The 27,284-nt window shown below is 33.4% G+C and overlaps 3 protein-coding genes across 3 annotated transcripts; all 3 read left to right on the top strand.

Annotated features, from left to right (window-relative positions):
* The first annotated feature begins 5,789 nt into the window (after positions 1-5,789).
* LOC130446795 (L-xylulose reductase-like) lies at positions 5,790-6,932 on the top strand. Its single transcript, XM_056783264.1, has one exon. It carries the CDS (start codon positions 5,880-5,882, stop codon positions 6,612-6,614), a length of 735 nt encoding a protein of 244 aa, XP_056639242.1. The 5' UTR covers positions 5,790-5,879; the 3' UTR covers positions 6,615-6,932.
* Positions 6,933-13,749: 6,817 nt separating this feature from the next.
* On the top strand, positions 13,750-17,996 carry LOC130446504 (uncharacterized). Its single transcript, XM_056782805.1, has 2 exons — positions 13,750-13,996; positions 17,753-17,996. The coding sequence occupies exons 1-2, from the start codon at positions 13,817-13,819 to the stop codon at positions 17,930-17,932; spliced, it is 360 nt and encodes a 119-aa protein (XP_056638783.1). The 5' UTR covers positions 13,750-13,816; the 3' UTR covers positions 17,933-17,996.
* A 2,151-nt stretch (positions 17,997-20,147) lies between these two features.
* LOC130446437 (uncharacterized) lies at positions 20,148-25,325 on the top strand. The gene is made up of 2 exons (XM_056782704.1): positions 20,148-20,393; positions 25,059-25,325. The coding sequence occupies exons 1-2, from the start codon at positions 20,208-20,210 to the stop codon at positions 25,233-25,235; spliced, it is 363 nt and encodes a 120-aa protein (XP_056638682.1). The 5' UTR covers positions 20,148-20,207; the 3' UTR covers positions 25,236-25,325.
* The last annotated feature ends 1,959 nt before the right edge of the window (positions 25,326-27,284 follow it).

The raw sequence follows: 27,284 nt of genomic DNA, 5'->3' as shown, positions 1-27,284 counted from the left end.
GAAAGTGGCCATTATCTCAGAAAGGCTAAAAGATATCGAACCATAGATAAATTTTGTTCGATAGATCTCATCAAGATCTATCTATGTGTCAAAAGTCATGATGATTGACGCATGCGCCAAAGAGTTTCTGTGGAAAAAGTATGCGAATACATCATTTTTATTAAACCTAACCTATCCTAACCCAACCTAATCTTACAAAAATTACTAAATTTTCATTTTATCTATTGATTTTTCGTGAAAATAGTACATTTGCATACTTTTTCCACAGAAACTCTTCTGCGAATGAGTCAATCATCATTACTTTTCACACACAGATAGATCTTGATGAGATTTATCGAACAAACTTATCCATGGTTCGATATCTGTTAGCCTTCCTGAGATAATGGCCGTGTAGGCCTGTCCATTGTTAGATTTTTCGCAGCCAAGACATTTTCTTTCTTCCGATTCCTTTCCGACTTTGAACTTTGTCCCCAACTTATTGTTGCAGGAATTGATATTTTATATTTTGAATTATATGCCCTAAGTATGCTATTTTGATAATTTCAAAGAGTTCTCGTTGTTTATTAACACGTCTTAGAATCTCTCTTCAGTTAGTCTAGCTGATCTTAGAGGATTCTGCTATGTATCCACATTACTAAAGTCGATTAATAATTGATTTCATCTTTTTTCAATGTCCAAGCTTCCACACCACAGAGAACCACCGACCACACTTGAAGCATTTAATCGTAGATTAAGGTCAAATTCGAAACAAGTGAAAAAGTTTCAGAAATGCTTGTCGATGTGGCAATAAATTTCTTTGTCTCCTATCTAGTCTTCAGAAAGCCATATAAACTTAAATTTACCTTTCTAAGACCTCGAGTTAATCTTATGTTGGAATTTTCATATAAATTGCGGTTTCTAGATGTGTAAATTTTGATTTTTTTGTGTTTATATTCAAACCCATTGTTTGCTATGTTCTCCTACTTTGTAGATCACTTGTTAATCCACACTCTATGAACCTTAACTCCCATCTCAAGGTCCTTTGGACTATCCTGAAAAAATATAAATTAAACAGGAGTGGAGATAGCACATATCTTTGTCTTATCGCCTTTTTCATTTTTATGGTATTGGACATAAGGTACCTAAGCCAATTATTACCACCTTAAGAAATTTTTATTTTTTATCTCAACATTTTTATTTAGATCAGCCTGTACGTTATGAAGAGCATTGTACAGCATGTCCTCTAATAGGGAAGGACCACATATTTGTAATTTCAATAAACATTTTTATTATACCATTTTTTGAAAATATTACAAAATGGCAATATTTGGAACATACAGCCCAAAAATTGCCATGTGGTGGCAATATTAGGAACACCACTAAAAACACTGAAATAAGCAAAATAACCAACTAAACTTTAGTTAAATTTACACTTAATGGTAACGTAAATGCTACTCAGGTACAAAATAAAAAAAAAGGATTCTTATAAAAAACAAAACTCAGGTACAAAATAGATTCTGATAAAAAACAAAACAAATAGTTACATTCTTATAAAAAACATCAAGTCTCAACAATCTGGACAAATAAAGATTTCTTTGTCAGCCTTAGTCAAACCGACACATTTTTCGTGGACATATCTGTTACATCGAGAACACAACCTCATATCGATTTGCCTGTATGTTATGCATAGGAAACAGAACCAAGACTCAACCACATGCGACGATTTTTTTGGAGCAGATTTTGCTTGTGCGATTTTTTCTGGAGCAGATTTTGGATGTGTGATATTTTTCTCGTTGCTTCTTGGGCCCTTGAATTAATAGCAGGCTTTCTTTGTAACTATTATTTCAGAAGTAACTAAAAAACCCATGTCTTTGAACGACATATCCGAATCATCACAAGGTACTTCTTCCTCCGTAATGTCCCCTGTAGAAGCAGAAATGAATTTGATTAGTGGTTCGTTGTCACTTTCTGTGTAGGAGTCATCATGAAGGGGAGCCCTAGCCGGGTTCATTTGCTGTGCCTTACGTTTAACAACTTCAGGATGTCTCTTGAAAAATAACTTGAGCCATTTTCTGCCTGCTAGTTGTGATGTCAGTGAAAATGGATTAGGAATATTACGCGCCGTGGCGTAAGAAAATACACTTCTTCTCACTATATTAGGCGTTGATGGCAGCCCGTTTTCTACCAGCCGATGAACTCTATTTACTAAATCATTCTCTTGCTCTTCTGTTAAAATACTACGCCTGCCAAGACGTTTCCTTTCATTATTTTTTCTGTGATGTAGCCCCAAAGATGTTCAAGGAATATTAAACATTTGCGAAGCTTTGGTGATACTTAATCCATTCTTTATGGGTTCCAACGCTTCTTTAAGATTTTCCTCCAGCCACTCTGCTTTGTCATCTGTAAAAACAACAAGTTATTACGTTTAGCTAAGGGCAAGTAGCAATAATCATTAGTTTCCCAAGATATTTACAGGTAACTAATATTTGGTCTACCCAAGGATGGCAATACTAGGCATTTTTGAATCTACTAAACAACTAACGATTTCAAGAGACACCTTTATTTTAAACATAACAACACTACAACAACAAATAGTGGGTATACCTAATAACTTACCTTGTGTAATTTTTTCACCTTTTATTTTACTGTTATAGTCGACACAACATACAACAAACAACGAGATTTTTATAATACAGGCAGACAATATGAAGTATCCACGGTTTTGACGCTCTGCACAGACTGGGCATTTTTCTGGTACTTCAGTTAATCGATTTCATTCCTAGGAATGGTTTAGTACGTACACTGGCCGCAAGAGTTATGACGTCAGGATTTTGTCTCGGGTGGCAGTATTAAGAACTTAACAATAATTGGCTTAGTTACCTTATTATCTATTTTTGGTTGTGATGTGTGCTTCCAGTATAAGTTTCCAATGCATCGAATGTCCTTCTGATCTATATCGAGTCTTACATCATTGAATGCCTTTTTTTCTTCAACTAGGTTAATTTTCCTCTGTTGTTAATAGAAGATTGATACTTGCAGATGAAGTGTGCCATCATGTTTGCTTCAAATTCAACTATTGATTCTTGAGGGAATCTACAACCCAGCCTGCCTGGAGTTGGTTATGAGATGCCAGAAATATATTAAGCAACTGGCCCTGATGGAATACCTTCAATCGTATTGAAAAAATGCGCAGCTGAACTAACAAGTCCGTTACGCAAACTCTTTTCCCTATTATACAAATAAGATAACTTCCCAGCAGATCAGAAACTTGCTCAGGTTCAACCTTTACCAGACGATTCTTAACAACAACTGTCCGATTGTTTTACTCTTAGCCATTGCCAAGGTAATAGAGAAAGTCGTTAAACAGCAAATCTTGAGTCGGCTAACTTCATCAACGACCACCAATACGGCTTTCGTAAACATAGATCAACTAGGGATCTCCTGATCTATATCACCAACGTATGGACTGAAACTATAGAGAAATATGGAGAGTCCCGAGCAATCTCACTGGACGTATCAAAGGCCTTCGACAGAGTTTGGGATACCAACTTTATAAATCAATTAAGATCGTACGGTTTGTTGTCCTCACTTATCGACTGGCTTAGTAGCTTTCTCAACGATCGACCCATCTAGGACCGCTGTCGAAGATGGACACACGTCAGAAAAGTTTGAGGTTAACGCTGATGCTCCCCAAGGATGCATCTTGTCATCTACTCGCTTTCCCGTATACATCAACGATCCCCAAACTCGATCTGTAGTTTCGTCGACGATAGCACACTAGTTTAATTCAACCGCCCTAATAAACTCGGCTAACACCCAAATTCGTAGGCAATAACAGATCACCGATCCTAAAAACATTCTGGAGTGATGTGAAAGCATTCACATTGATTTTAATGCAGCAAATACCTAGGTTAGCACTGCAGTGTATTATTTTGAAATTTAATGAAAGGATTATGGGGTCGGTAAAAACTTTTCAACCGTAGTGTAGCGGTTGGACCACATCTACTTTCATTTTGCCTTTGACCGAAAGTCTACACTTTTTCTGTGCTCAGCAACATACTTATTTAACAATATGGTTATGAAACTGTTATCTTTTGATTTCAAACCATCGTTACCATAGTCCTTATCAACTGCATTATTAAAATTTCCCCTTACAAATTTTTAATTTACATTTCATAATTTTGTTTTCCCTGACTGTTCCTGTTGCTCCGAAATATATCTGGATAAATTCATACATCATTTTTGCCAAGGTAAAAAAGTTATTAAAATATATGAAAAACGTGTACCAGGATATTTTTGTCAAAAATATCAGAAAATTTTATCACTACACATTCTCCAAGACTTCTACTTTTTATGGTCTTTTTTTGTTTTTTTTTTCGTCCTTGATAAATTTATTCATTCTTTCACAATATTTTCGCCATAATCTTCAAGGAGGGTTATGTATAAACCTTTTGGTTTATACTCGTACATAACTCCTTGGTAATTTGAAAAGCATCCATGTTCAAATATTCGGCTTCCTTTAACAGTTCAGCAACTGAAAGTGGCCTATTTCTAGAAAAATCAGAGTTGTGAATAGTTCGACAGAAGCCAAGGATTCGTTACACACGCAGCGTACAAAACGGTTCATCATTCACGTATACTCTACTCAAATCAAATGAAATGAAGACAAATATCCACGAAAACACCTAAGAAAGATATAAATATAATCCAACTAATAACAAGAAAGCTATTCATCAAAAATAGTTCGAAGATATTCTTTCTTTTTATATTTACGTTGCAAATTAACATCGCCTAGAAACAAGTGTATGCTTTTGCTATTCGCGCGTGAATAAGAATTTGATAAAGCAAATACGTTCTTCTAGACAGACATATAGTTCTTCCAATATCATTGCATATTATAAAAACTTATATAAAAACCTAAACTTAAGTTTAGGTTGCATACGCGCGCGTTAGGTTAGGTTAGGATAGTTTAGGATAGGTTAAGTTAGGTTAGGTTAGGCTAGGTTCATACTTAAAATATTGAGCGACTTTGGCGAGATATTCGTTATAACATACTCGTACCTCTTTACGGAAGAACTAGATCTCATTATCGTCAGTATTTTGTCACGAATGTATTCAATAGAAATTGATGATTATTTATACGTGTTAATAAATGATTATTATTGGAAATTGATTTGTGTCATTACATTAGTCGTAACTAATTATATTTAATGTTGGAGAGGATTGGGGGCAAGGGGGGAGGTAGTGTTAAAAGATAGTCTAAATTTTTATCAGACCCCTCCCCCGCCCCTAATCATCTCCAACATTAAGTATTCGCAAAATATTAACTATTCAAGATAGTGTACATTGTCCAATGTTCAAACCTTAAAAACAATGTGAAGGAATGTTTTCCGCGCCCAACATATATATCTTCTTTTTCAGCATAAAAAACTGTATAACATACTAAAATTACAAGGAAATCGGGAGTATACAACCTAAACTAAATAATAACCACAAATTATTTTTATAAATACTATAATAAAATGACACTGCCTAATGGACACATTTTTAGTCTGGTTGTTATTAACGACCCCTACGACACTAATGGGTTAATTGAATTGAAAAAAAAAAAACGTGATCATAATAAAACGTCACAATTTCAAAACGTACACCCTTCATCTGTCTCGGATTAACGTCATTTTTCAAATGAAAATAATCACGTCGTTCTATCTGAAATATATTTTATCCTGTCTGAAATTCATCTAATACCCACCTATGGTACTAAAAATTACTTTACCGCACTAATAACCTTATCGTTTAACCTTGAAGACAGCCATAATGAACTGTTATATGCTATCCCCAATGTGAATGTTTCAATATCGCGGAGAGTTGTCATTCTGTGTCAGTGATTTTACAATAAAATGGAGATTAATTTTGAAGGAAAAACCGCTTTAGTCACTGGTGCGAGTCAAGGAATCGGTAGAGATATTGTTAAACAACTTGTCAAGTGTCGTGCTAATGTTATAGCAGTAGCAAGAAACGAAGACCTTCTATTATCTCTAAAAAAAGAGCTACCGTCTATTAAAACGATCACAATAGATCTATCGGACTGGCAACTAACCGAGAAAACGTTAAGTAACGTTGGACCGATAGATCTTCTCGTAAACAACGCCGGCTTAGCGATTTTGGGTCCATTAACGGAAGTCCAAGAAGAAGATGTTGATAAATTATTTGCTATTAACGTGAAAGCGTTGATAAATGTAACGAAAATTGTAGTCCAAAATCTAGTATGTCGTAACGTACCCGGTGCTATTGTTAACATTTCTTCTCAAGCTTCATTAGCCGGTTTAAATAACCACACTGTTTATTGTGCTACTAAAGGAGCAGTCGATGCTTTTACAAGAGCTGCCGCTTTAGAATATGGACCGAAAAAAATTAGAGTTAATGCTGTTAATCCAACAGTCATTATGACAGACATGGGTAAACTTGGTTGGTCTGATCCGGCTGTAGCAGAGCCTATGCTACAGAAAATCCCATTGAGACGATTCGGAGAAGTACATGAGGTAGTTGATGCTGTTACTTATTTGTTGAGTGATAAAGCTAGTATGATTACTGGGAGTTGTTTACCTATCGATGGAGGTTATTTAGCTACATAAATCGATTGAAGTTTTAAATGTATTGTGTATTATTTCGATACCAATTTACAAAAACAAGTATTGAATAAAAGTTTTTATGTACTTAGTTAATCAATTACCTGCTTAATCCTAATTGTAGCAATACCACCAGGTTCTCCTAAAATCTTTTCTATCCCTCACTCTCCGTTTTATCCTCATCCATTCAATCTTTCTTTTTCGGCTATCTTAACTTCCTCATTCCATGTTTTTCTTGGTATTCCTTTCTGGTCTTTTTTTGCCTGCTTAATCCTAATTGTAGCAATGCCACCAGGTTCTCCTTAAATCTTTTCTATCCATCACTTTCCGTTTTATCTCACTCCATTCAATGTTTCTTTTTCCGCTATCTTAACTTCCTCATTCCATATTTTTCTTGGTCTTCCTTTTTGATTTTTTTGTTGCTTCGTATATTCTTCTAACCAATTTTTTTCCCCGTTCCACATTTTTATAATATGCCCAAATGATCTTAGCGGCGCTTTTTGTATTTTAGTATCCATAGATATCGTTCCTAGATTTTTCCTATATGTATTATTTGTTAACCTGTAAAATCTTGTTTTATCTTTATCAGATATCTCATCTCCACGCTCTAATATACTTAAATCTCTGTCTTGTGGTTCGTGTTTCTGCCAAAAAATTAAGTATATGTGTAACTACTTAAAACTTAAAAATTTATGTTTTTATCTTTTATTTCTTTGTCACTTTGTCAAAAAGATATCTTCGATATTTCCAAAGAGTCTTCCTGCTGGCGCTCTACTCTGTTCTATTTCTCGATTCTTATATATTCCGTTGTATGTACACCACGACCCATTATGTTCTCTTTCTTCTATTTCACCTTCTCCCAGACTCCCAGGTGTAGTTCTCTGGAGTTCTATAGTGTATCACACTTCGACAGAATGAGGATAGAGGTTTCGTCCTGTAACAGAATCTTCACGCCGCATTATCTGCTAAATGTAGCGTCTTCAGATGTCCATTGTGGAGATAGTGCCCCGATAGGACTCAGTATTTGGTTTCATCCCTATCTACCTTCTTGTCTAATGCTTTTTGTATTGTTGTGTCGCTGATACCAGAGAAGGTTACAGGTTCTATTTATGGTTTGTTTGCCCCTTATTTTGTAAGACTGTCAGCTATTTCGTTTCGTATCCCGGAATGAATCCTTATATTGCCTAGCTCGTTTAGCTTGGTCAGGAATTCTCAAACTAGTTTAGATTTTAGGATATTGAAGCTTAGAGCTCTAATTACTGCTTGGCTATCATACATAATGATTATGTGTACTGAAATCGGAGAATTTAACTGATTTAATATTTAATTAAACAGTTTCTATTGTTATCTCTACTCTCATAAGTAACAAGACATTCTTTTGATTTACTGTGTTGAAAGAATTCATAAAATGGTAGCAGTAAAAGCTGTAGAAGACATATATGAAGATTTTCTGAATTGTAGACATGGAATTTTCCAGGAGAGTGTATAATACAACGGACACTGGACCCTCTTTAAAAAAAATATTATTTTGTTCCAGTCATACCCTTTTTTCAGTGCAGCTATATATTATTTTCTAACGTCATTTACGTTAATAACTTAAATTGGGCGACTGTATAACGATTGCGGTGGGGAGAATTAACATTTACATCTTAGCGTCGGAAATTTACGCCATTAATTGAGAGCTATTTAGACTGTTTTCGTTTTTCTGAGCACCACCAAGATAAATCCTGGGTTCCACATATATGTTGTGTAACGTGTATGAGAATCCTATTAGGTTGGGCTTAACAAGAATCTAGACATTTGCCTTTTTGGTGTACAATAATTTGGATGGAACCAAAGGCATCGCAACTAAGTCCAAACACACCTATCCAGTACCCAAACTTGTCATCGGCTAACAGACCTATCCTACATAGTGCCGAATTGCCTGTACCAAAACCTCCAAATTAAGCAGAAAGTCAGAATTCTGTTTCTAGTCCAAAATTTGTTCATAGTCAACCCGATACGATCTCTCAAGAAATTAAACTTTATAAGAAACGCATTTATTGATACAAAGTGATTTAAACGATTTAGTACGTGATTTGAATGTGTCTAAAACAATCTGAGCTTTTGGGGCATAGATCAAATGACTGGAATTTACTTTCTCTTGGTACGAAAATTTCTTATTTCCTACATCATTGATCATTGACAACTTAAGAACTAGCTTGAAAGCAGTGTTGCTTTACAAGGAAAGTAAATTACCTTCAGTGCCGATTCTGATATGAAAAAGACTTACGAAAAGATGGAGTTAGTTCTTGAAAAAATTAAATACAGTGAACATGTTTGGAAAATTTGTGGAGATTTCAAAGTCATTGCTCTTTTGCTTGGGCTACAACTTAGTTACAGAAATTTTTGCTGTTTCATTTGCAAATGGGACAGCAGAGACAGAAAATTCCCTACACAAAGAAAGTATGGCCCAAGCGTGGATCACTTACTCCAGGGCAGAAGAATATTAAAAATTACAAAGCTGAGCCTGATGAAAAATTTGTAAAACCTCTGCCTAAAGAAGGCAGTGCATACTTATACCTGAAAAAGAAATTTACCAAACTGAGTGAGGCAAAAATTAACGAGGGAATATTTTTTGGTCCACAAATATGGGAAATATTGAAGGATACAAACTTTGAATGAAGGAAAGCTGAATGATCTAGAAAAAGTCGCCTGGTTGCTGTCCAAAAATCATAAATCGAAAAATGACATATACTTAATTAATGAGCTTATAATTTCATGCAAAGCTTTGGGATGTAATATGTCTTTAGAAATACATATTCTGCATTCTCATCTGGATTTCTTCTCCGAGAATTTGGGTAATGTGAGACACGAACAAGGCCAAAGGTTTTATCAGAACATTTCTTACGCTATCAAGGGGAAAAAGTCCAGAAATGCTAGAAGATTACTGTCGGAGACTTAAAAGGAACCTGCCAGAAGCCGAACGTTCACGAAATTCATAGCTATTTATACACTATACTATACTATAAAAAATAGCTCATAATTGCATATGCCAGATATCCAATTTCTAATAATTTCGACTTTCCTATATATCTTGATTTGTATGTTTGTCGTTTCTTTGTTTTCGATAAAGCTTTTGAATTTTGCGATGATATTAATTAGATGTATTTTTTCATTGAATATCACAAGAAACTCTTAAAATAGAAAAAAATCACACGTAAAAACTGCTTGTATATATAACCTTGAAATATATTCGAATTCATTCAAATTTTACAAAATTTCCCCATGCAATGACATAACTTTAACTTGAAAGGCATAAAATACGGTGCCAGCGATTATGATTCAAACCGCTGTTTGAACTTTAACAGCTTGTTACTTTAAACAGTGGGTATAAGTATCTATTCTGTTAGGTGGAGATAAAGTATGGTATTAAACTTGCGGTAATGGTCATAACTCTTTGGATGAATTTTTGATTTTAAAATACATTCTGGTTTTAAAGCAAGCAAACCATACTATTCAGGATTTACAAAGAGTGGGTACAACGACTATAATGATGTATAGCTGCCTGATTACTTCGAAGTGAAAAACATTGTTATTTGAAAAAAAATCGGAGGTTTTATAAATGAAAAATCAGTTTAATCACTTTTCTCACACACCTCGTAGTTTATAAATGCAATAATGTCATGTATTCCAAATATTTTTAACAGTATTTGTATCTAAAGATTATTCACAAACACGGGATTATGAAACAAGATAAGAAATTTAATTTTGTAATAGATATTTTTATGTAAACAAAAAATCACGTTTTTTAAATTTATGCGTATCGAGAAAAAAAGCTTTAACCAACCTTACACTTAATGAATATTAGATGCCATTTGGTACTTGGACCTTAAGACACAATCTGAGGGCTGCCGCCACCCAATCCGTCCATCCGTTGTCTAGTTATGCGTTGTTGCCTACTTTGCTGGCGCACTACTTAATAATGTAATGATAACCAGCTCCATCAAGTTAGCAGCCAAATATTCCGAAAAATTAAAAAAATATATGAATCGGGATTTTCAATGCTCGTTCTGAAAATCTAAACCCCCAATTTTCTCGTTGATTCGAGAAAAAGATATTAATCAAAACAGTGGTTGCAAATTCAAATTAGAAAATATTTTTTATTTCCGGCCCTCTGTGTCCTCTGGAAAAACTAAAAATACACATCAAATGCTCCTAGCTCTCTCGTTTCAAAAATATTTTGCTTTTTGTCTACCTAACCTAACCTAACTTTTCAGACAACCCTAGAGAAGAGAAAGGTTCTCGTTCTGTTGGATTTTCCAATGGGATGACCCAAGAAATTGTAAAAAAACTAGTAATCGACAAGGGATTGATCATTGATGGCTATAAAAAGGAAATACAACAAATTTGATATCGATTTGATTTCAATTGGCAAGTGATTGTGCATTTTTTTGCATTGTAAAATATTTATCCCTTAACTAATTCTGAACATGGTGTAGGTAGGTAAAGGTCGTGCTCCGCGTTCTAAATGGATAGTCGTGCAACGATCTGAAATGGGAGAAGCGGGCTTACGAATTGGACAAACAGTTTCAATGAAGAATAAGGAAGGAAAAGTCAGAATTTTTAATCTTTTAAACAAGTCCCTGCAGTGAACTCTGCTGTTTAGTCCGAATTATTATCTAACAACTCTTTGGTGGTTCGAAGATTCGCTCAAATAGAGTGGCACCAAACGTACCCCAGAAGGGAAGCAAGCCCTAAGAATTTTACAGATACAACGATGTCAATGATGGTGTTATTTAATAAGAAAGGCAGCAATGTATTTATATGATAAAACTTTCGTTTTAGAAACGTTGAAACATAGAAGTTTAGCATTGCAACAAGATTTAAGGGTGGTTCGGTCACTAGATATGGTCCTTTAAAGTGCCGTGAGATCAGTATGCTTGCTCCAAGAGAAACTGACATATTTTACCACTGATGTCTAGATGGACGATGTCGTTTATGAACAGAAGAAACAAGGGCCTAGTACTGAGCCCTGGGGCACTCCCCATTCGATTGGCTTGCAAGAAGGCATCGTTTCATCAACCTATACAAGCTGACTTCTGTTGTTAAGGTGTGACTTAAACCATGCGAGAGGTGTTCTCCTGAAACCGTAGTACTGCAATTTGTTGATTAGAATATTATGATTAACAGAATTGAAAGTCTTAGAAAAATCACAAAAATTTGTTGCAGTGGAGTAATAACTGTTTAGGAGGAAGAATATAGCATCATTTGTGCATTTGTTACTTAAAAACCCAAATTGATGGGTAGTAATTATTTTATATTTAAACAGAAATGATAAAAGCTTCATTTTGACCAATCTTTCTATGATCTTAGATAACATGGGAAAGAGTGCGATTGGGCGATAATTCGATGCTTGATTTTTATCTCCTCCTTTATGCAGAGGTATAATTATAGCCCTCTTTGGGGGTGATTTAATGTGCAATCGGGCAGACTCGAAAACGTGTTTAATGTAAGTTCATCAGTTGATTGATGATTCACAATGGACAATGTTTCTAAGGAAACATTACGAGAATTGGCGAGTTTTCTTTTTTTTTCTGTAATAACTAATAACTTTTTCTGTACAGTATCAGGTAATTTTTGAACAAAACACTATCCGAGAATTTCCTTAAATAAAATAAAGGTCGCGTGGTTCTGAAAATATACGTAAACCTTTAGTGGACCAGGGTTTATTTTGTTTATTTTTAATAAGCCTGAAAGAAAAATAATTGTATGTCAGACTAGTTATTGTTTTTATGAAGCTAGAAAATTCGAAGTCTACATCACCAGAGAGCATGTTCCAATTTTTAAAATAAATGGTTTTATCGGTGCACAAGTGTCTAAAGAACGAAAATATATTGAGAAAAATAATGTTGATACTCGTGTTACTCTCAAAAAAAGACGATATCAACGCCTTTTCCTATGATTTTATCCTTTTGGAAGTTTTAAGCCCGCGAGTACCTCAAGTAGTTTTTCATTGGCTCAGAACTTTTTCTCAAAAAGGTATTCGGAAGGTGTATCGGTAATCAGCATATCAACTTATAGCATCACAAATTAAGAACAAACAACCTACTTCAGATATAATAATATGAATTAATATTCAATATTTTATCTTATAGATCCAGTGGAAAATTTTCCTCAAAAAATAATAATCGAGGACATGATTACTTAATTTTTTATTTATTCAACGAGTTTTATTAAGGTTCTTAAGTTCAAGTGGAAATTGTTGCAGTTCGTTTATCAAAAAAATATATGACGAGCGGGTGGGTAATGGCAGATTTAGCTATCGCATTTTTTATTAATACAATTATATTGAAGCTAAACCAAAAAAATTAAAACAAATCATGATCTAAATGTTCGGAAACTAACCCGGATCACGATCACTGTTGTTTGGGAACTTAATCGGGTCGTGGTCATACGTTATGGTCATTTCTACCGTTGTAGACCGGTGGGTTTGTTTATGGTTTCTTGAACTTTCCCCTACTATTAATTCTCATAAGCAGCGTCATTAATAGTGTAATGTACTTATTTATTTATACTCTATTCTATTGTGTGAATTTATAAACTGTATTTTACTTATTTAATTTATTTAAACAAACAAACACTACACTTAACTAACTTATAAAATAATCAACTCATCACTAATACTTTTTTTTGCCCAGAGGTGGGGTGGAAACTAATGCCTTCCTCACAACGGGTGGGTGCAAATGCTGTGAGTTTGTGTGGGACTCTCACCCACTAAACCACCCTCCTCAATCCTCGGGAGTGTCGTACGCCGGGAGGACAACAAATTGATGAGTCATTCGCCGTATAATCTTTGTTTGGCACCCAATGATTCATTCTTAAGATCAAAAATAAATTACCAAGGTCAACGTTTTTTTACTCCCGAAGAAGCGGTTGATGCGTTAACATCACATGTTTCAGATTTTTTTATAATGACCCTATCGAGTTTTGTATTACAAATTAGGTTTCATTTCTCCTCGTAGATAAAATTGGATTATAGTGAAATGAGGAGAGAGATAAATCAAATCAATCAAGATTATTTATTGAATTTTTCGATTGTTGGCAGTACTTGTTATCATTAAATTTATTTAACAAAATAATGGGTGGTACTCACGTTTAATACCCTTATCTTAAATTATAAGAAAGTATAAATACGAAAAAATATGTTTAGAACGTAAAAAATCAAAATGAATTCTTCAATACTGGTCTTTTTTGGGTATTTTCTTCTTGTTAATTCACTTCCTTCAAATTCCACGGCTGATTTGAATATTGAGAGTGGTAATTGCTCCAATACCAATCCAGAAAATATGGTACATAACGCCCATGTACATAAACAAGCTATACCTTTTATAGTACGAGACGTTTCCGTAAGTTATATTTCTTTATTTATCACATATAGGATTTTTTCTTCAAAAATACATTTTGATACTTATTCTATCGTTGAATCACACAACTGTATAGAATTCATCTAAGACTGATTATCTCTTTTTTTGTTACTTGACTTATATATTTAATAAGCATTAATAATAAATCCTATTTTACCTATATCATCCACTATTATCAATCGTTGTTATTTTGAAATGTTTTTTCATTCCCTAGAATTATCAGACAATTTTTCGAATATACCCCATTCGCCTAATATCTATCTAATCTAATTTAATATAGGGATATCTTTTGGAATCATTATTTAAATGCTGAAAAGTTTAATTCATCGTTGTGTCTCTCGCTTTTGTTGTTGTATTTGTTCAATAGAACTTATTTTTTAAACATCTTCAACAAATAACCTATTTGACCTCAATTCCACGTATGTTTTGGTATATTGCATAAATTAAAAATGAATACTTTTACCTATTTCACTGTTAATGAAGTATTCAGTTTACCACTATTATTTTTAAAACAATTAATGACGGGGAATATTATTTCCCTTGCTTGTTCTTCAATAACTAAACAAGTTTTTCCTCTAATAATATTTTAAAACCTTGTCTTTCGCTTCGTACTGATAATATGAATACGTGCGGAGTACAACGAATTTCAGTATGTATGCTATTTCTTCCTAGTTAGTGCGTTCTGCAAAAGCATCGCCAAGGAGTGGCAGAGATCCAATCTAGCTAGCCGCAAAGCGACCAAAGGCCCAAGGTCGTGCGACTTCATTACCTATTAATAAATTCCGTATTGCATGACGAATTAATGTATATTGTAGAAAGTATTGAAATATTCAGAATAACATTTTGAAATCCGTTTTTAAAATCGTTTGTGAAGTTTGTCGTCATCGAGGTAAAGACTTCCACAATGTAACGCTTCACGCTCTCGATTGTACCAGGCGTTCATATTTTTATCCTTCATAATATTGCCCCATTGCCTCCCTCTTAGTCATAAGTTGGTGGAAACTACGAGGTTGTATTGATATCTAGTTAGCCTAGACCAGTTTCGTGCAAAAAATTGGACTGTAAGCTTCAAAAGGGGTAAATTTTCCATTGAAGATGATGACCGATCGGGAAGGCCAGTTTCTGTGTCAATGATTTTATCAGACCGTGAAATTGGGCTAAAACGGATATCTGAATCACTGAATATTTCATACGAACGTGTTCATCGTATAGTTTACGTCAATTTGTACATGAGAATTATTGCTGCAAAATGGATCCCCAAATGTTGACCAACAGCGTGCAAGGGTAGAAGCATCGCGTTCGATCTGTGCTCGATTTGAAAACGATGTAGACTTCTTAAACCGAATTGTTACTATGGACGAGACTTGTGTACATTTCTACGATCCAGAAACAAAGCAACAATCGATGGAATGGCGACACTCTAATTCTCCAAGACATTAGAAGTTTCGTGTCCAAAAATCTGCTGAAAAAAGCCTTACTTCAGTTTTTTGGGATTGCCATGGAGTAATTATGATTGATTCTTTGGATAAGGGTATAATAATAACTGGAGATTACTATTTGACGTTACTGTTCATTCTACGGGAAAAATTAAAGAGAAAAGACGCGGAAAGCTATTGAAAGGTGTTTTGTTTTTGCAGGACAACGTCCCTGCACACAAATCTCATGTTGCCATGCAAAAAATTCGTGATTTAGGGTTTGAATTACTAGAACACTCCCCTTATTCGCCAGATTTGGCTCCGTCCGACGTCCGACTATCATCTCTTTCCTTAACTGAAGTAAAGTTTAAAAGGTCGCAAATTTCCTTCCAACGAGGAGGTAATAAAAGCTGTGGAGGTCTGGTTTGCAAAGCAAGAAAACATTTTTTTTTAAAGGTCTAGAGACGTTGCAGTTACGCTGTAATAAATGTATCCAATTAAGAGTAATAAAATATTTTGACATTTGACATTTCGATTCAGGTGACAACTGGTTTTCAGTTTGGGAGGGGGCGAGCAAAAAGGAATAAATCAAATACATACATACAAAGAATTTCAAATTACATGGACATCAAACTTATTTATTCTAAAAATGGAAAAAAGTCAGTAATTTTTGTTTGCTTTAAATAATGTTGTTCTTTATCTATAGTATTGTTTATAGTACAAAGGGCAGCAAAATCTTTCTCTTAAGTTGGAATTTCTGGAACTATTGGTGATATTCATACTGAACACACTGTTTACACTACCACTACACCAACACTCACAATTACACGGTCTATAGCGCGTTTCGATAACTTGTAATAATTGTTTACTTTCAGTCTCTGAAGACGATAACTTGGTTATCGAAACGCCCGTTAGACAGTGTAATTGTGAGTGTTGGTGTAGTGGTAGCGTAAACAGTATGTTCAGTCTGAGTTACTTGTTCGTTCTATTAAATTACTTCATCGACACATGTAATAAAGTCCTCGAAACATACCCCAGGCTTTAATGTATCACAAACTTCAGGAGGTTGTGGAGAAATATCTTCAACTTCTTCGATTAATGACGAAGAAAAACCACAAAAGAGCAAAAGAGGTTTTTTATAATAGTAACAGTCACTTTTCGCTAAACTTTATCACTCATTCGCATTGTTTGTAATACATATATACGAGAATCTTTCATTGAAAGTTTATTGTGTGCCGTCCAATTATCAATGAATAAGAGGATCTTTCTTATTTCTTCAATCGTTTTTTTATGGATATCCATGAAGCACTTTCGAAAGCTGCAAGATTTACAATGGCACATTCTCCACAAACTTTTTTGGATACCATGTCATGCCTACGCTTAAACTTTTCCAGGCATCTATTGCTTGTTCTGAAATCATAAAATCCTAAAGACTTCGGATATGTTTCAGCTTTTTCTTGCAAAAATGACCAACTAATGCTGAGATTTTTATGACGATACTTCTTAACCACGATAAGATTTGACCACTCTTAATTTTTTTATTATAACTTCTTAATTCTTTATGATCGTCGAAAGAGCACCAAATTGTTCTGCAACATCTTTCTTTTTTTGACTAATCTTCACGGCTTCGAGTAATTCTTCAGCAAAACCCAATGTTTTACATTTACATTTCACACTCAGTGCCTATCAATTTCTTCACGTGGAGGTCAAAATTGATGTGAATTGTCATAAATCCTAACTAAGTCTAAATATATAAAATATGTACAGAAACAGCTTGTAGGGACTTATTGGTTACTTCGACTTATACAGAATTAAAATGTCGAGCCGCGGAGGTTTTGGTGCTTGAAGGGGAAGGGAAGGAAATATTTCTTCGAGTTTGAGAGGTTTTCGACTCGAGGTTTGACTTACGGAGCTTCTACTGTATATAGTGTTTGTCTTCCCGTTGATGCTGATGATTTAATTGGCTAGCCCTATTTGGACGAATAAAAAATGTCATTTCAAGTAACCACAACATATTTTTCGTATTTATACATTTTATTTGCATGGTAGAAGATTTGTTTTTTTTTGTTGAATTTTGTTATTGCTGCTGCGCCTGTGTAGTCATATGACCTGGATACCTGTTTTCGTTGGCTAGGCGCTAGAATGCGAGCGTCGAACATAAAAATTGGTCATCTCCCAGCACGAACTCGGCTCGGACTTGAACGCGAGCGCGGGCCTTTGTGTTTATAAATCACGTTGAATTTCTGTTCAACCCGAACAAGAGCGTTAGCGCAGTTTATAAATTGACCTTAATTTTAATTGTGAGTAATTTTTTTCATTTCAGGACGAATGGTACGGCGACGAAACAATTTACTGCGTCAGGGCTATAAGTCTGAAGGATAAAACGGAAGGTTCCACTGCCTGGATTACGGATGGAGGTGTAAATCATAGTTATGTTTCAATAGAGATGCAATCTGGTAGAGGAAAAGGCTTAGAATATAACATAACAGTGTTTGCTGTATAAATAATAATGAGATGGTATTTTTTTATAAATTTATATATGTATTAAATAAATGTATTGAAATTTACTTTCTTCTATATCGTCTATTCAACCCACTCGTAACTTTGTACACAAGAGTTGTTTCTTTTTCAACCTCCGATGGAAGGTATAGAAAAGATGAGTTAATATACAAAAAAAAATTTCATTACAAAAAGTAAAATGCAATACAGATTATACGTCTACATTAACACCTTGACGATTTAGACATTTGTCATATCTGTTAACAATTTTTGCGATACCCTCTTCATAAAATGTATCTGCCAATGATCAGTTTGGAAGCGCTGCGAGGAAAATCACTCGGTGCTAAATCGGGACTGAATGTTCTCAAATGTCCCATTAAAGTTGCTAAATGAGTTCTTGGATTACAAATTGCCATAATCTTACGGCTGTTGAAGGTTTGTTTGAATTTTGTAGGTCTGTTTGGAGAATTTGTGTGCATCCATTGTTGTGATTGTGGTTTCGTTTCGAGAGTGTCTCAATGGATTTTGAAAAATCTTCTCGATCGGTATTGTAACGGTCAAAAAATTACAAGGCTGCACCCATTAAACGAGTTGTTAGTTAATATCGTTGGGACCTAGCGAGCGCAAACTTTTTTGCAGCGCACCTGTTCAGTAACGATGGAGTACAGGGAACCATCATTCATGAAGGTGTCTTCTTTCACCAATCAATAGCGACAGTCATGACGTGACTTCAAATCAACGAGAAATGATCAATTGAAATCGCCAACCAACAATCACCTTAAAAAAAATCAAGCCTCGTAGGAGGTCTAACTTGCGTTTCCTTCCGCATTAATATACCAAATTCAACAATTTTCGTAGGTAATGTAGCAATTCTAGAAGTATTTGAGTGGAATCTTCGACTGCAAACTCTACCGAGTTATTTTGATGAATACGAGGGTTACCTCTTAAGTTTTAAGGTAGATGAATAAGAACAAGTATTTATAACTGGATATAGTTTTATTGTTTTTCAAGATATTTTTTCCATTTAGATGCCTTCAGGTGTGTAAAAATGTTGACCTCGCAATTTATTTTCGATCTGCGGGAATAATACGAAATTATTGGATGCCAAACAAGGCCTGTAGGGCGGATGACTCGTCACTTTGATGTTTTAACTGTTCAAAAACGTTTTTGTATGAACTGATGTATGAGAGATCGCATTGTCGTGGTAGAGAATGTATCGTCTTCTGCGATTGGTTTCCGTGATTTTTACGAACACTTCTTGTTGGTGTACCATTCAGAATTGACCGTTCTACTTTGCTTTAATGGAACGGTGGTGGCATGTTTAGTTATTTCGAAAAAACAGGCGATCTTTCGAAGCACCGCGATTGAGTTTGTTTACATCAATCGACAAGAGCTTTTTTTTTGAGCGACTGTCAAGTTATGCGGTATCCAACGTGAACAAATCTTTTCAATAGCCAAATGCTCATGGAATATTGATGTATGCGAGTGAAACTAATGCGCAAGACGATCTTGCAATATCAGTTTACGCACAGCGTCAATGATTTTGGTCTTCACGATATTCATCTTACAGCGAAGTGCTACCACGATTGAATTCGGAAAACCAGCGAAACACGATAGTTCCAGATGGTGCTTTATGGTGGAAAGTCGAAGCGAGTTAATCGGCACGCTGCTGTTGGCTTAATCCACGTCGAAGGCCATGTAAAATCACTGCAAGAAAATATACGCGTTCTCCACCACGACAATGCGAACTTCAAGCAAAAAGCGTTTTTGAACATTCAAAACATCGAATTTATGTATTATCCGCCCTGCAGTTCATGTTTGACACCCAATGATTTCTTATTTATTCCCGCAGATCGAAAATAAATTGCGAGATCAACCTTTTGTACACCAGAAGAAGCGGTTGATTCGTTCAAATCACATTTTTGGGGGGTAACTTAATCGAAATAGAAAAAATGCTTCGATAATTGGTTTAAAGGCATGCAAAAGTATAATGATCTTAATGGAGAATATTTGGAAAAACGATAAATCCATATCCAATTATAAATATTTGTTTTTATTTTTCTATCTCAAAACTTGAATAGCAACCCTCATATCAATCCAATCTATTCATTTTATTAAAAAGTTTACCAAATTTTTTTCAATTGTGTTTATCTTAGATTTCCATAAATAATAATAAAATTAATTTTTATCTATTTCAAGTGTACATCCACAATTGTTTTATTCATATAAATACATCGATACCGTAATATACTGATAAGTTGAACTTTAATTCTAAGAAAATGTATTTCTCTACTACTATCACGATAATTTTTCTAATTGGATTTCAGTTCGTTGTTTCTATACCAGAAACTGATAACGAACACGAAATTATACGAGGAAATTGCTCAGATCCTGACGAAAATAATTTAGTATATCATAATCATGTGGAAAAAAGTGCCATACCTTTTATAAAAAGGGACGCGACAGTAAGTAATCTTTGGTATAATTTACAACAACACATATTTATTTTTTACAATATTTAGGGTTATATTTGGCCATGGCGGCCAACACTATCCGTTTAATTTCAAAGTAATAACAATTAACATCATTTTGCATGTAATAAGCCAGTGATTGACTCTCTATTAGTCCAGGAAATAGAGCTCAAAAATGCGAAAAGCAATTTTTTCCTCCTGCATCGATTTGTATAAAAATTTGGGATATTCTATATTGTACGGATGTACGTTTTTCGTTTTTTAATGGTGAAAACTACCCCTAATTGTAAAAAATTATAAGATAATATTTTAAACCTTAACAAGGTGAGAATTTGACTTGTAGTAGTTGAATGAGGATTGTTTTATGCTGAAGGATACAATTTCATAATATTTAAGTCCTTAATAACATATAACAATAATTTTTATAAAATAATTTAATTGATCTGAACATGAAAAAAGTAGAATTTCACAGAAAAAAAATATATTAACACATAGATTTACATATATAGTCACGCAATACTTTACAAATCTTGCTCATTAATTTTATCTTCATCGAAGTCACATGAACAGATGTTTCTTCTTCTCTGTTTATCGATTTGAGTAGAAAAAGTGGAACATATAACGTGCCAAATATACCGGTTATGTAGATTACTACGCTTCGAAGCCGACTATTCGAATTTTTCGAAAAAAAATTGGTTTTATGCACATAGCTGCTTTATTTTTAGTCATAGAAAGTTTTGTCAAATATGATTTTGTAGGGCTTTCCAAGAGCTACAAGACTATATGGATTAAATTCCTTAATATACCTTAATTTTTAAATAGGGTGAGTTTAAAAGAAGCTATAAGTCAGTATTTTATGATTTTTTCGTATCTCCAGTATCTTCGGAGATATTTTGAAGTAAGAGGTGAAAAATACAAAATTGCTCTTTAAACTCTAATTTTTCTAAAATTAGGCATTTTAAATTGGTCAAATTTCTTGAGTGTATAGATAGAGAATATCACAGAAGCGTGAAGATATATCTTTATTAGAGGGGTACTTAGGGGGTTGTTTTTATTGAGTACTTCGTAGAAAAAAATTGGAATCGACATTATTTTGATCATAAGTCGCCCAATTTTAATAATAGAGACTGTTTTTTGTTTTAAAGCTCTAATTATATACTTTAAGAAAGATTATATGAATTTTCCTTGAAAAATACAATGTTTTCCCGTTATTTGGCTTTGAATCTTTCAAATTATGCATTTAACGTATATCGATTCGTGTTGGTCATAGAAAATTATTAAAAAAGGAATTATGCTTGTTTTTTTGAAAGCTATAATTTTGTTCATCACAGTTTTTTCGATAAAAAGCAAACTTTTTGAGTTATTCGCCAAAAAATCTGTGAAAATGTCGATTTTTCGTCAAAAAACGGTTACTTTCAACCGCAACTTACTTGAAAAATATTAGTTTTGCCAAGAAAACGTAATAAATATTTTTTTTTTTTTAGAATTATTGTTTCCATCGATTTTCCCCAGTCACAATGTAAAAAAAATTAGCGTACGGTGGCATGTTATAGAAAATGATCCTGACGCTATACCCTACATGTTCCAATGCCACGCTGTATTAAACCGATTTCATTCCAAAATTGTTCTACATGATCAGAAAATGTTTTTGTATGTTCTCACAATTTCATAAATTGCGCGTAATTATTTGCTTTTTATGTTATCTTCTTAATTTTTCTTCCTTGTTTGTTTGTGAGAGAATCTCGAGAGAATCTCACGAATTATGTTATAATCAAACACCTCAAATCCTTTTCAAACTTGAAATATTTACTTAAAATAGATAAATTTTTTTGATCCTAATATTCTATTATGATTAAAAAAACCTCAATAGTTAATTCAAACGAACACAATGATTTTCACGTGAAAAAAATATTTTTTGCAAAAATACAAACTTTTGAGGTTTGATAGTTAATATTTATCATATGTTCAAGATTAATTGTACTAAGATATTTTTTTCAATTAATTTAGTTAATTTTCTCTTGATTAGTGTACTCAGAAACTAAGAGTGTCAAGATAGAAAAATCTAGATAAATTTCACCATTAACTGTGCCCTCAAAGAAATGTTCCCACAAAATTTTACGTAGATTGAAGATAATAATGTTGCATAATATTTAGAATGTAGTTTTCGATGTACTTTCTAAATGACCACCATTCTCTTCTTGACAATAACTAAGGCGATTTTACAATTCTCGTATACTATTTTGTTAATTTCTTCTGCTAACCCCATAAGAAATAATCGAGAGGAGTCAAATCGAAGGATCTAGTCGGGCATTCGATTGTTCCACGTCTTCCAATCCACCTATTAAATAATTTCTAACTGTACGTGCAAAATGCGGTGGAGCTCCGTATTGTTGGTAATAAATAGACCGATCTATCTCATTTGGATGATTAACATCAGGAAAAAGTCTTCGTAATGTAGGCACTAAGAAGTTAATGAAAAAATCTAGATAAACCTAAGCATTAATTGTGGCCTCAAAGAAATGGCTAATAATTTGGTTATTAATGGTACCACCTCAAAAGTTCACTTTTTTAGGATACAGTCCTGTTACTCAACCGTTCCGCTTAAATGAAACGTCTATTCTTCTATCAGGATCATCTTCATTCAACTACTGAACCAATTGAACTTTTGAACTTTGTAAGAGTGGTATTTTTCTATATGCAAAACTCTCAAAATAAATGATTTACTTACATCATTGTCGGAGGCAAGTTCTCGAGTTGTTTTATAAGAATTTTCGGTAATTATCTAGATTAGGCTATACCCCTCGGATTTCGTTAAAATTTTAGTATGTTATAGAGAAAATTATGCTGAAAAATTTGATACATGAATGTAGGGCGCAGAAATTATCCGTTCACATAGTTTTTCAACTTTGAAGTTCCAGAAAAAGAAAAATAATTTATGCATCTTAGTTTAGCTTCGCATCATGTATAATAAAATTTGCAGAGAATTTAGTCTAGTTTGTTTACATACGACTATCGACAATCGACAATATTTATTTATTTTTTGATTCTTGTTGAAATTGATTGATATTCTATCAATATTCTTAGTTAAGATTAATCCACGATTCATCATTCTTAAATGTGACACTGTGAAAGCTGAAGCTGTACGAATTTTTAGATATTGTTAATGATCGTGATCAATTAATAAATTATTTAATTGATTGTAAAGTGATAAGAAGTGAAATTATTTGTTGTAAATGTGGTTCGAGGATTTCACTAAATCGTGAAAAGCTAGAGTTTCACTGTACTTATACATATTTCAGTGCCTTAAATGGCACTCGGTTTAATCAAATTCGATTATATATCCAAACTGTATGTAGAATCATCGCTTATTTTATTTATTGCCGACCACCTCATCAAGAAAAAATCATGGAAGAGTTTCGATAACAGCAACCCTTGCTTGTGATTGGATTTAATTTTGTGGTTAGGTTAGATATTACAATCACTGAAAAATCATTACAATTATTTGATTCTTTAAACGCAAAAAAGTAAGTTCAGCGTAAATTTCTTTATAACGTACTAAAATTTTAACGAAATCGGAGGGGTGTAACCTTAGCTAGATAATTACCGAATTTTCCTCTAGAAGTACATCAAACTTCTTCTTATTAGTAAATTGGACATTCAATTTACTAATTCAATGTTTTTCACTTGTCTAGTTTCACGATTTTTTTTATTTTGCCAACTGTACACTGCAAAAAGTGTTGACCAGGGTATTTATTATTAAAAATTTCACAAACCTTCTTTTGAGTTCTTGTTTTATAACCACAACCAATCATAATCGAAATGTCTATTCTTTGAGTCTCGGACAAATGAGTATATTTTAATAGACCAGACAATATTGTGGATTTAAAAGTAAGGATAACGGAAGAAATTATCAAAATAACTCCTGAGGTCATACAAAATGTTGTACGAGAATTCCAAAATCTCCTCGGTTATTGTCAAAAAATGAATGGTGGTCATTTTGAACATTTAATTTAATTGTAAAATACATTCTAAATATTATAAGATATTATTATGTTCATTATACGTAAAATTTTGAGATAGATTTTTTATCAAAATTTTACATTTTAAAAATAATTTTCTCAGTTATGATTGCAACAAATTTGAAAAACTTTATATTGCTTAACAAATGACTAATAAAATCCCTTTCCAACAAGGTGCCACACGCCTCCTTTCTCATTTGAAATTTTCTATGGGGTACTGGAGAGGGATAATATATTCATACTGTAAATTGTTAATTTGAGAATAAAAGACGATCAATTACAGGTTTTTTTCACATACTACTTAATAACGCTAAAATTGAATTTATGTCTTACACATAATAGACCCCGCATTTTATAAAAATTGTCATACAATTCAACGAAATTATAGAGAATAATTCATGCAGTTCCAATTCATGTTTCTTATCTTGATAAACGAATTCAATCATGTTTCTTCTAAGGAAGGTTACAACTTGAGGATACAGTTGTATGTGCCACCGAACGATTGGGCTACAATTGTACAACAATTTCGTTCGGTGCATACGACCATTCCTTCCATGTAAAGTAGAAATTTTTCAATGAAAAAAGCATTTTGTCACGTAAATGATTTGAAACTTTCTAATTTAGGTGTTTCTATTTCTAGGTAGAATATCGTGGTGACATTCCAATATATTGTATCTCGGCAACATCGGATTCAATTGATTCAGTTATTAAAATTGAGGAAGGAGGAATCGATCACAAATATGTAACTATGAAAATTACATCTGGCAGAGGTGAATCATTGGACTACTACGTGTATATTTACGCTAAAGCTAAATGAAAAATTGAACTAATTATTCAACAATTTCCTTGGTATTGTAAATAATTTTTTTTGTAAACAACAGATCGGAAATAATAATAATTCTTTCCGACGTATAGTGTTTTTTTTTTCTATTCTGAACCTATCTTTAAAATCTTCATTTTTACAGTGTATAAGTGTACTCATAATCTTTTTTTTATTTAATGTTCATACGTTGATCCCTAAATTTTATTCCAAACCTACTCCACGGCCCAAGGGAGCGTAATTAAATGTGTTTTACAATTTGATTGGACCGTCCTGGGTACCTACTTGAAATACTATCCTACACTTGGTCCATTCGTTTGTTTTCCATGATCTCCAATTCCATTGTAAAATACAAAAACTTTATATTTGAATATTTTCTTTGTTTTCTTCAACATAATATTTGAATAAATTTTTTTATTTGTGCTACCTTCAATTTACGTTGATATACCTAACATTTTCCAAAACATTTTATACACTTTACATAAATGCATGAATCATCGTTCAAAGGATGAAATAGCAAACATTTATTTTTTTTCTTAGTGCAATAGGGTTTATAGTTCTTCAAATATCAATTGCGAATTATAAAAACTTATAAAAAAACCTTTGCCGACAAGCGTAGATACCTCATTTTATAAATTTATTATTTTTATAAATACTTTTAAAAATATCTATGTCTTATGCGAGGAAGTATTCGATAAAAGGCAATCGAATCATTATAAATTTGACGGCATTGTACGCCGTTATTATGCACTTAATTGTAGGCCTACTTGGAACTTGGAAAAAAATCATCAATATACCTCGTTAACTTGTTACAACTGAATAGCAATTTATAAAACGTAAATAGACGAGTAAAATGTACCGGTGGTAAGGGCGTTTGGCTTAAACAGGGTACCAGACTTGAACTGAGCCCTTCTTGTATCCCATCCGTTTTTCTGGAAAACAAAATTTCAAAGCGAAGACCCCAAAATAAAATATATTCTTTGCAAATAAAACAAAAGAAAAAAATATTTCAATTCGAAAGTTTCTATATAAATAATAATGGTAGTCAAAATCCTCTAAACTAGAGTCATAATTTGATTAAATCATTAACTTTTCTGGAGGAGGAAAAGCGGATATTTAGGATCTTCGGCTAGAAGAAAAAGAATTTGATCTTTAGGACAGTTTTTTAGCAATATATGAAATTGAAATTTTACAAACTCTTTCAAAATCGCCGACTCGCGATAACAAATGTCAACTGATAAAATTATACATCCTACACAAGTGCTCAAAATAAAATGGAATGTATATAGTAGTAATATGAAATATTCCATCTCACATCAACTATTTATTCTATATTTTTGTACCAAACTGATTTTCTATAAATGCTCAATTTTTATACAAAAAATTATGCGGGTTTCAAAGCTTTCTTCAAAAATCATAGAAGGAAAAATCACATCTACTGTGTTCAGCTGTGTAAATCTGATGACTCTCACTATTCGGTATCGTTCGGCAATCCAATTTGTGTACTTTCATAAGACTCCATACTTCACCTGTTACTGTTATGACTAGCTAATTTGAATTATTTTAAATTAAGTTTTTTGTCTTTATTAGTTTACTCGTCGGCAATTAACACCAACAAACTGTACAACCTATGATCACGTGATACAAATCGTTCTCCGCTCATGACGTAAAGACTACAAGGTGTGCTTTTCCCGAAGGGTAATTTTCGACTCGTTGTGCGCATCTCTCAAGAACCAATGAGAATTCGCTCCCAAAACGACGCGCCAATATGAAATTTTTGAATTGAATACTTTCGTAAAAGAAGTATTCTAAATATAAAGACTGTAGTTCCAAATTTTGCAAAAAATCCATTTATACAAGTATTCAATTCAAATGTTTCAAATTGGCGCGTCGTTTTGGGAGCGAATTCTCATTTGCTGCTTACCAGTTGGTCCGCTATGGTACACCTTGTAGTCTTTACATCGTGTTTCCGCTCACTTCGTTCCGCGTTCCGATTAACTTTACCGAACGCGGCTATAAGACTGTCGTGCTATCTGACTTTGACAT

This window comes from Diorhabda sublineata, chromosome 7 (assembly GCF_026230105.1).
Source record: "Diorhabda sublineata isolate icDioSubl1.1 chromosome 7, icDioSubl1.1, whole genome shotgun sequence".
Classification (NCBI taxonomy): domain Eukaryota; kingdom Metazoa; phylum Arthropoda; class Insecta; order Coleoptera; family Chrysomelidae; genus Diorhabda; species Diorhabda sublineata.
This window is presented reverse-complemented; position numbering and strand designations above follow the sequence as displayed.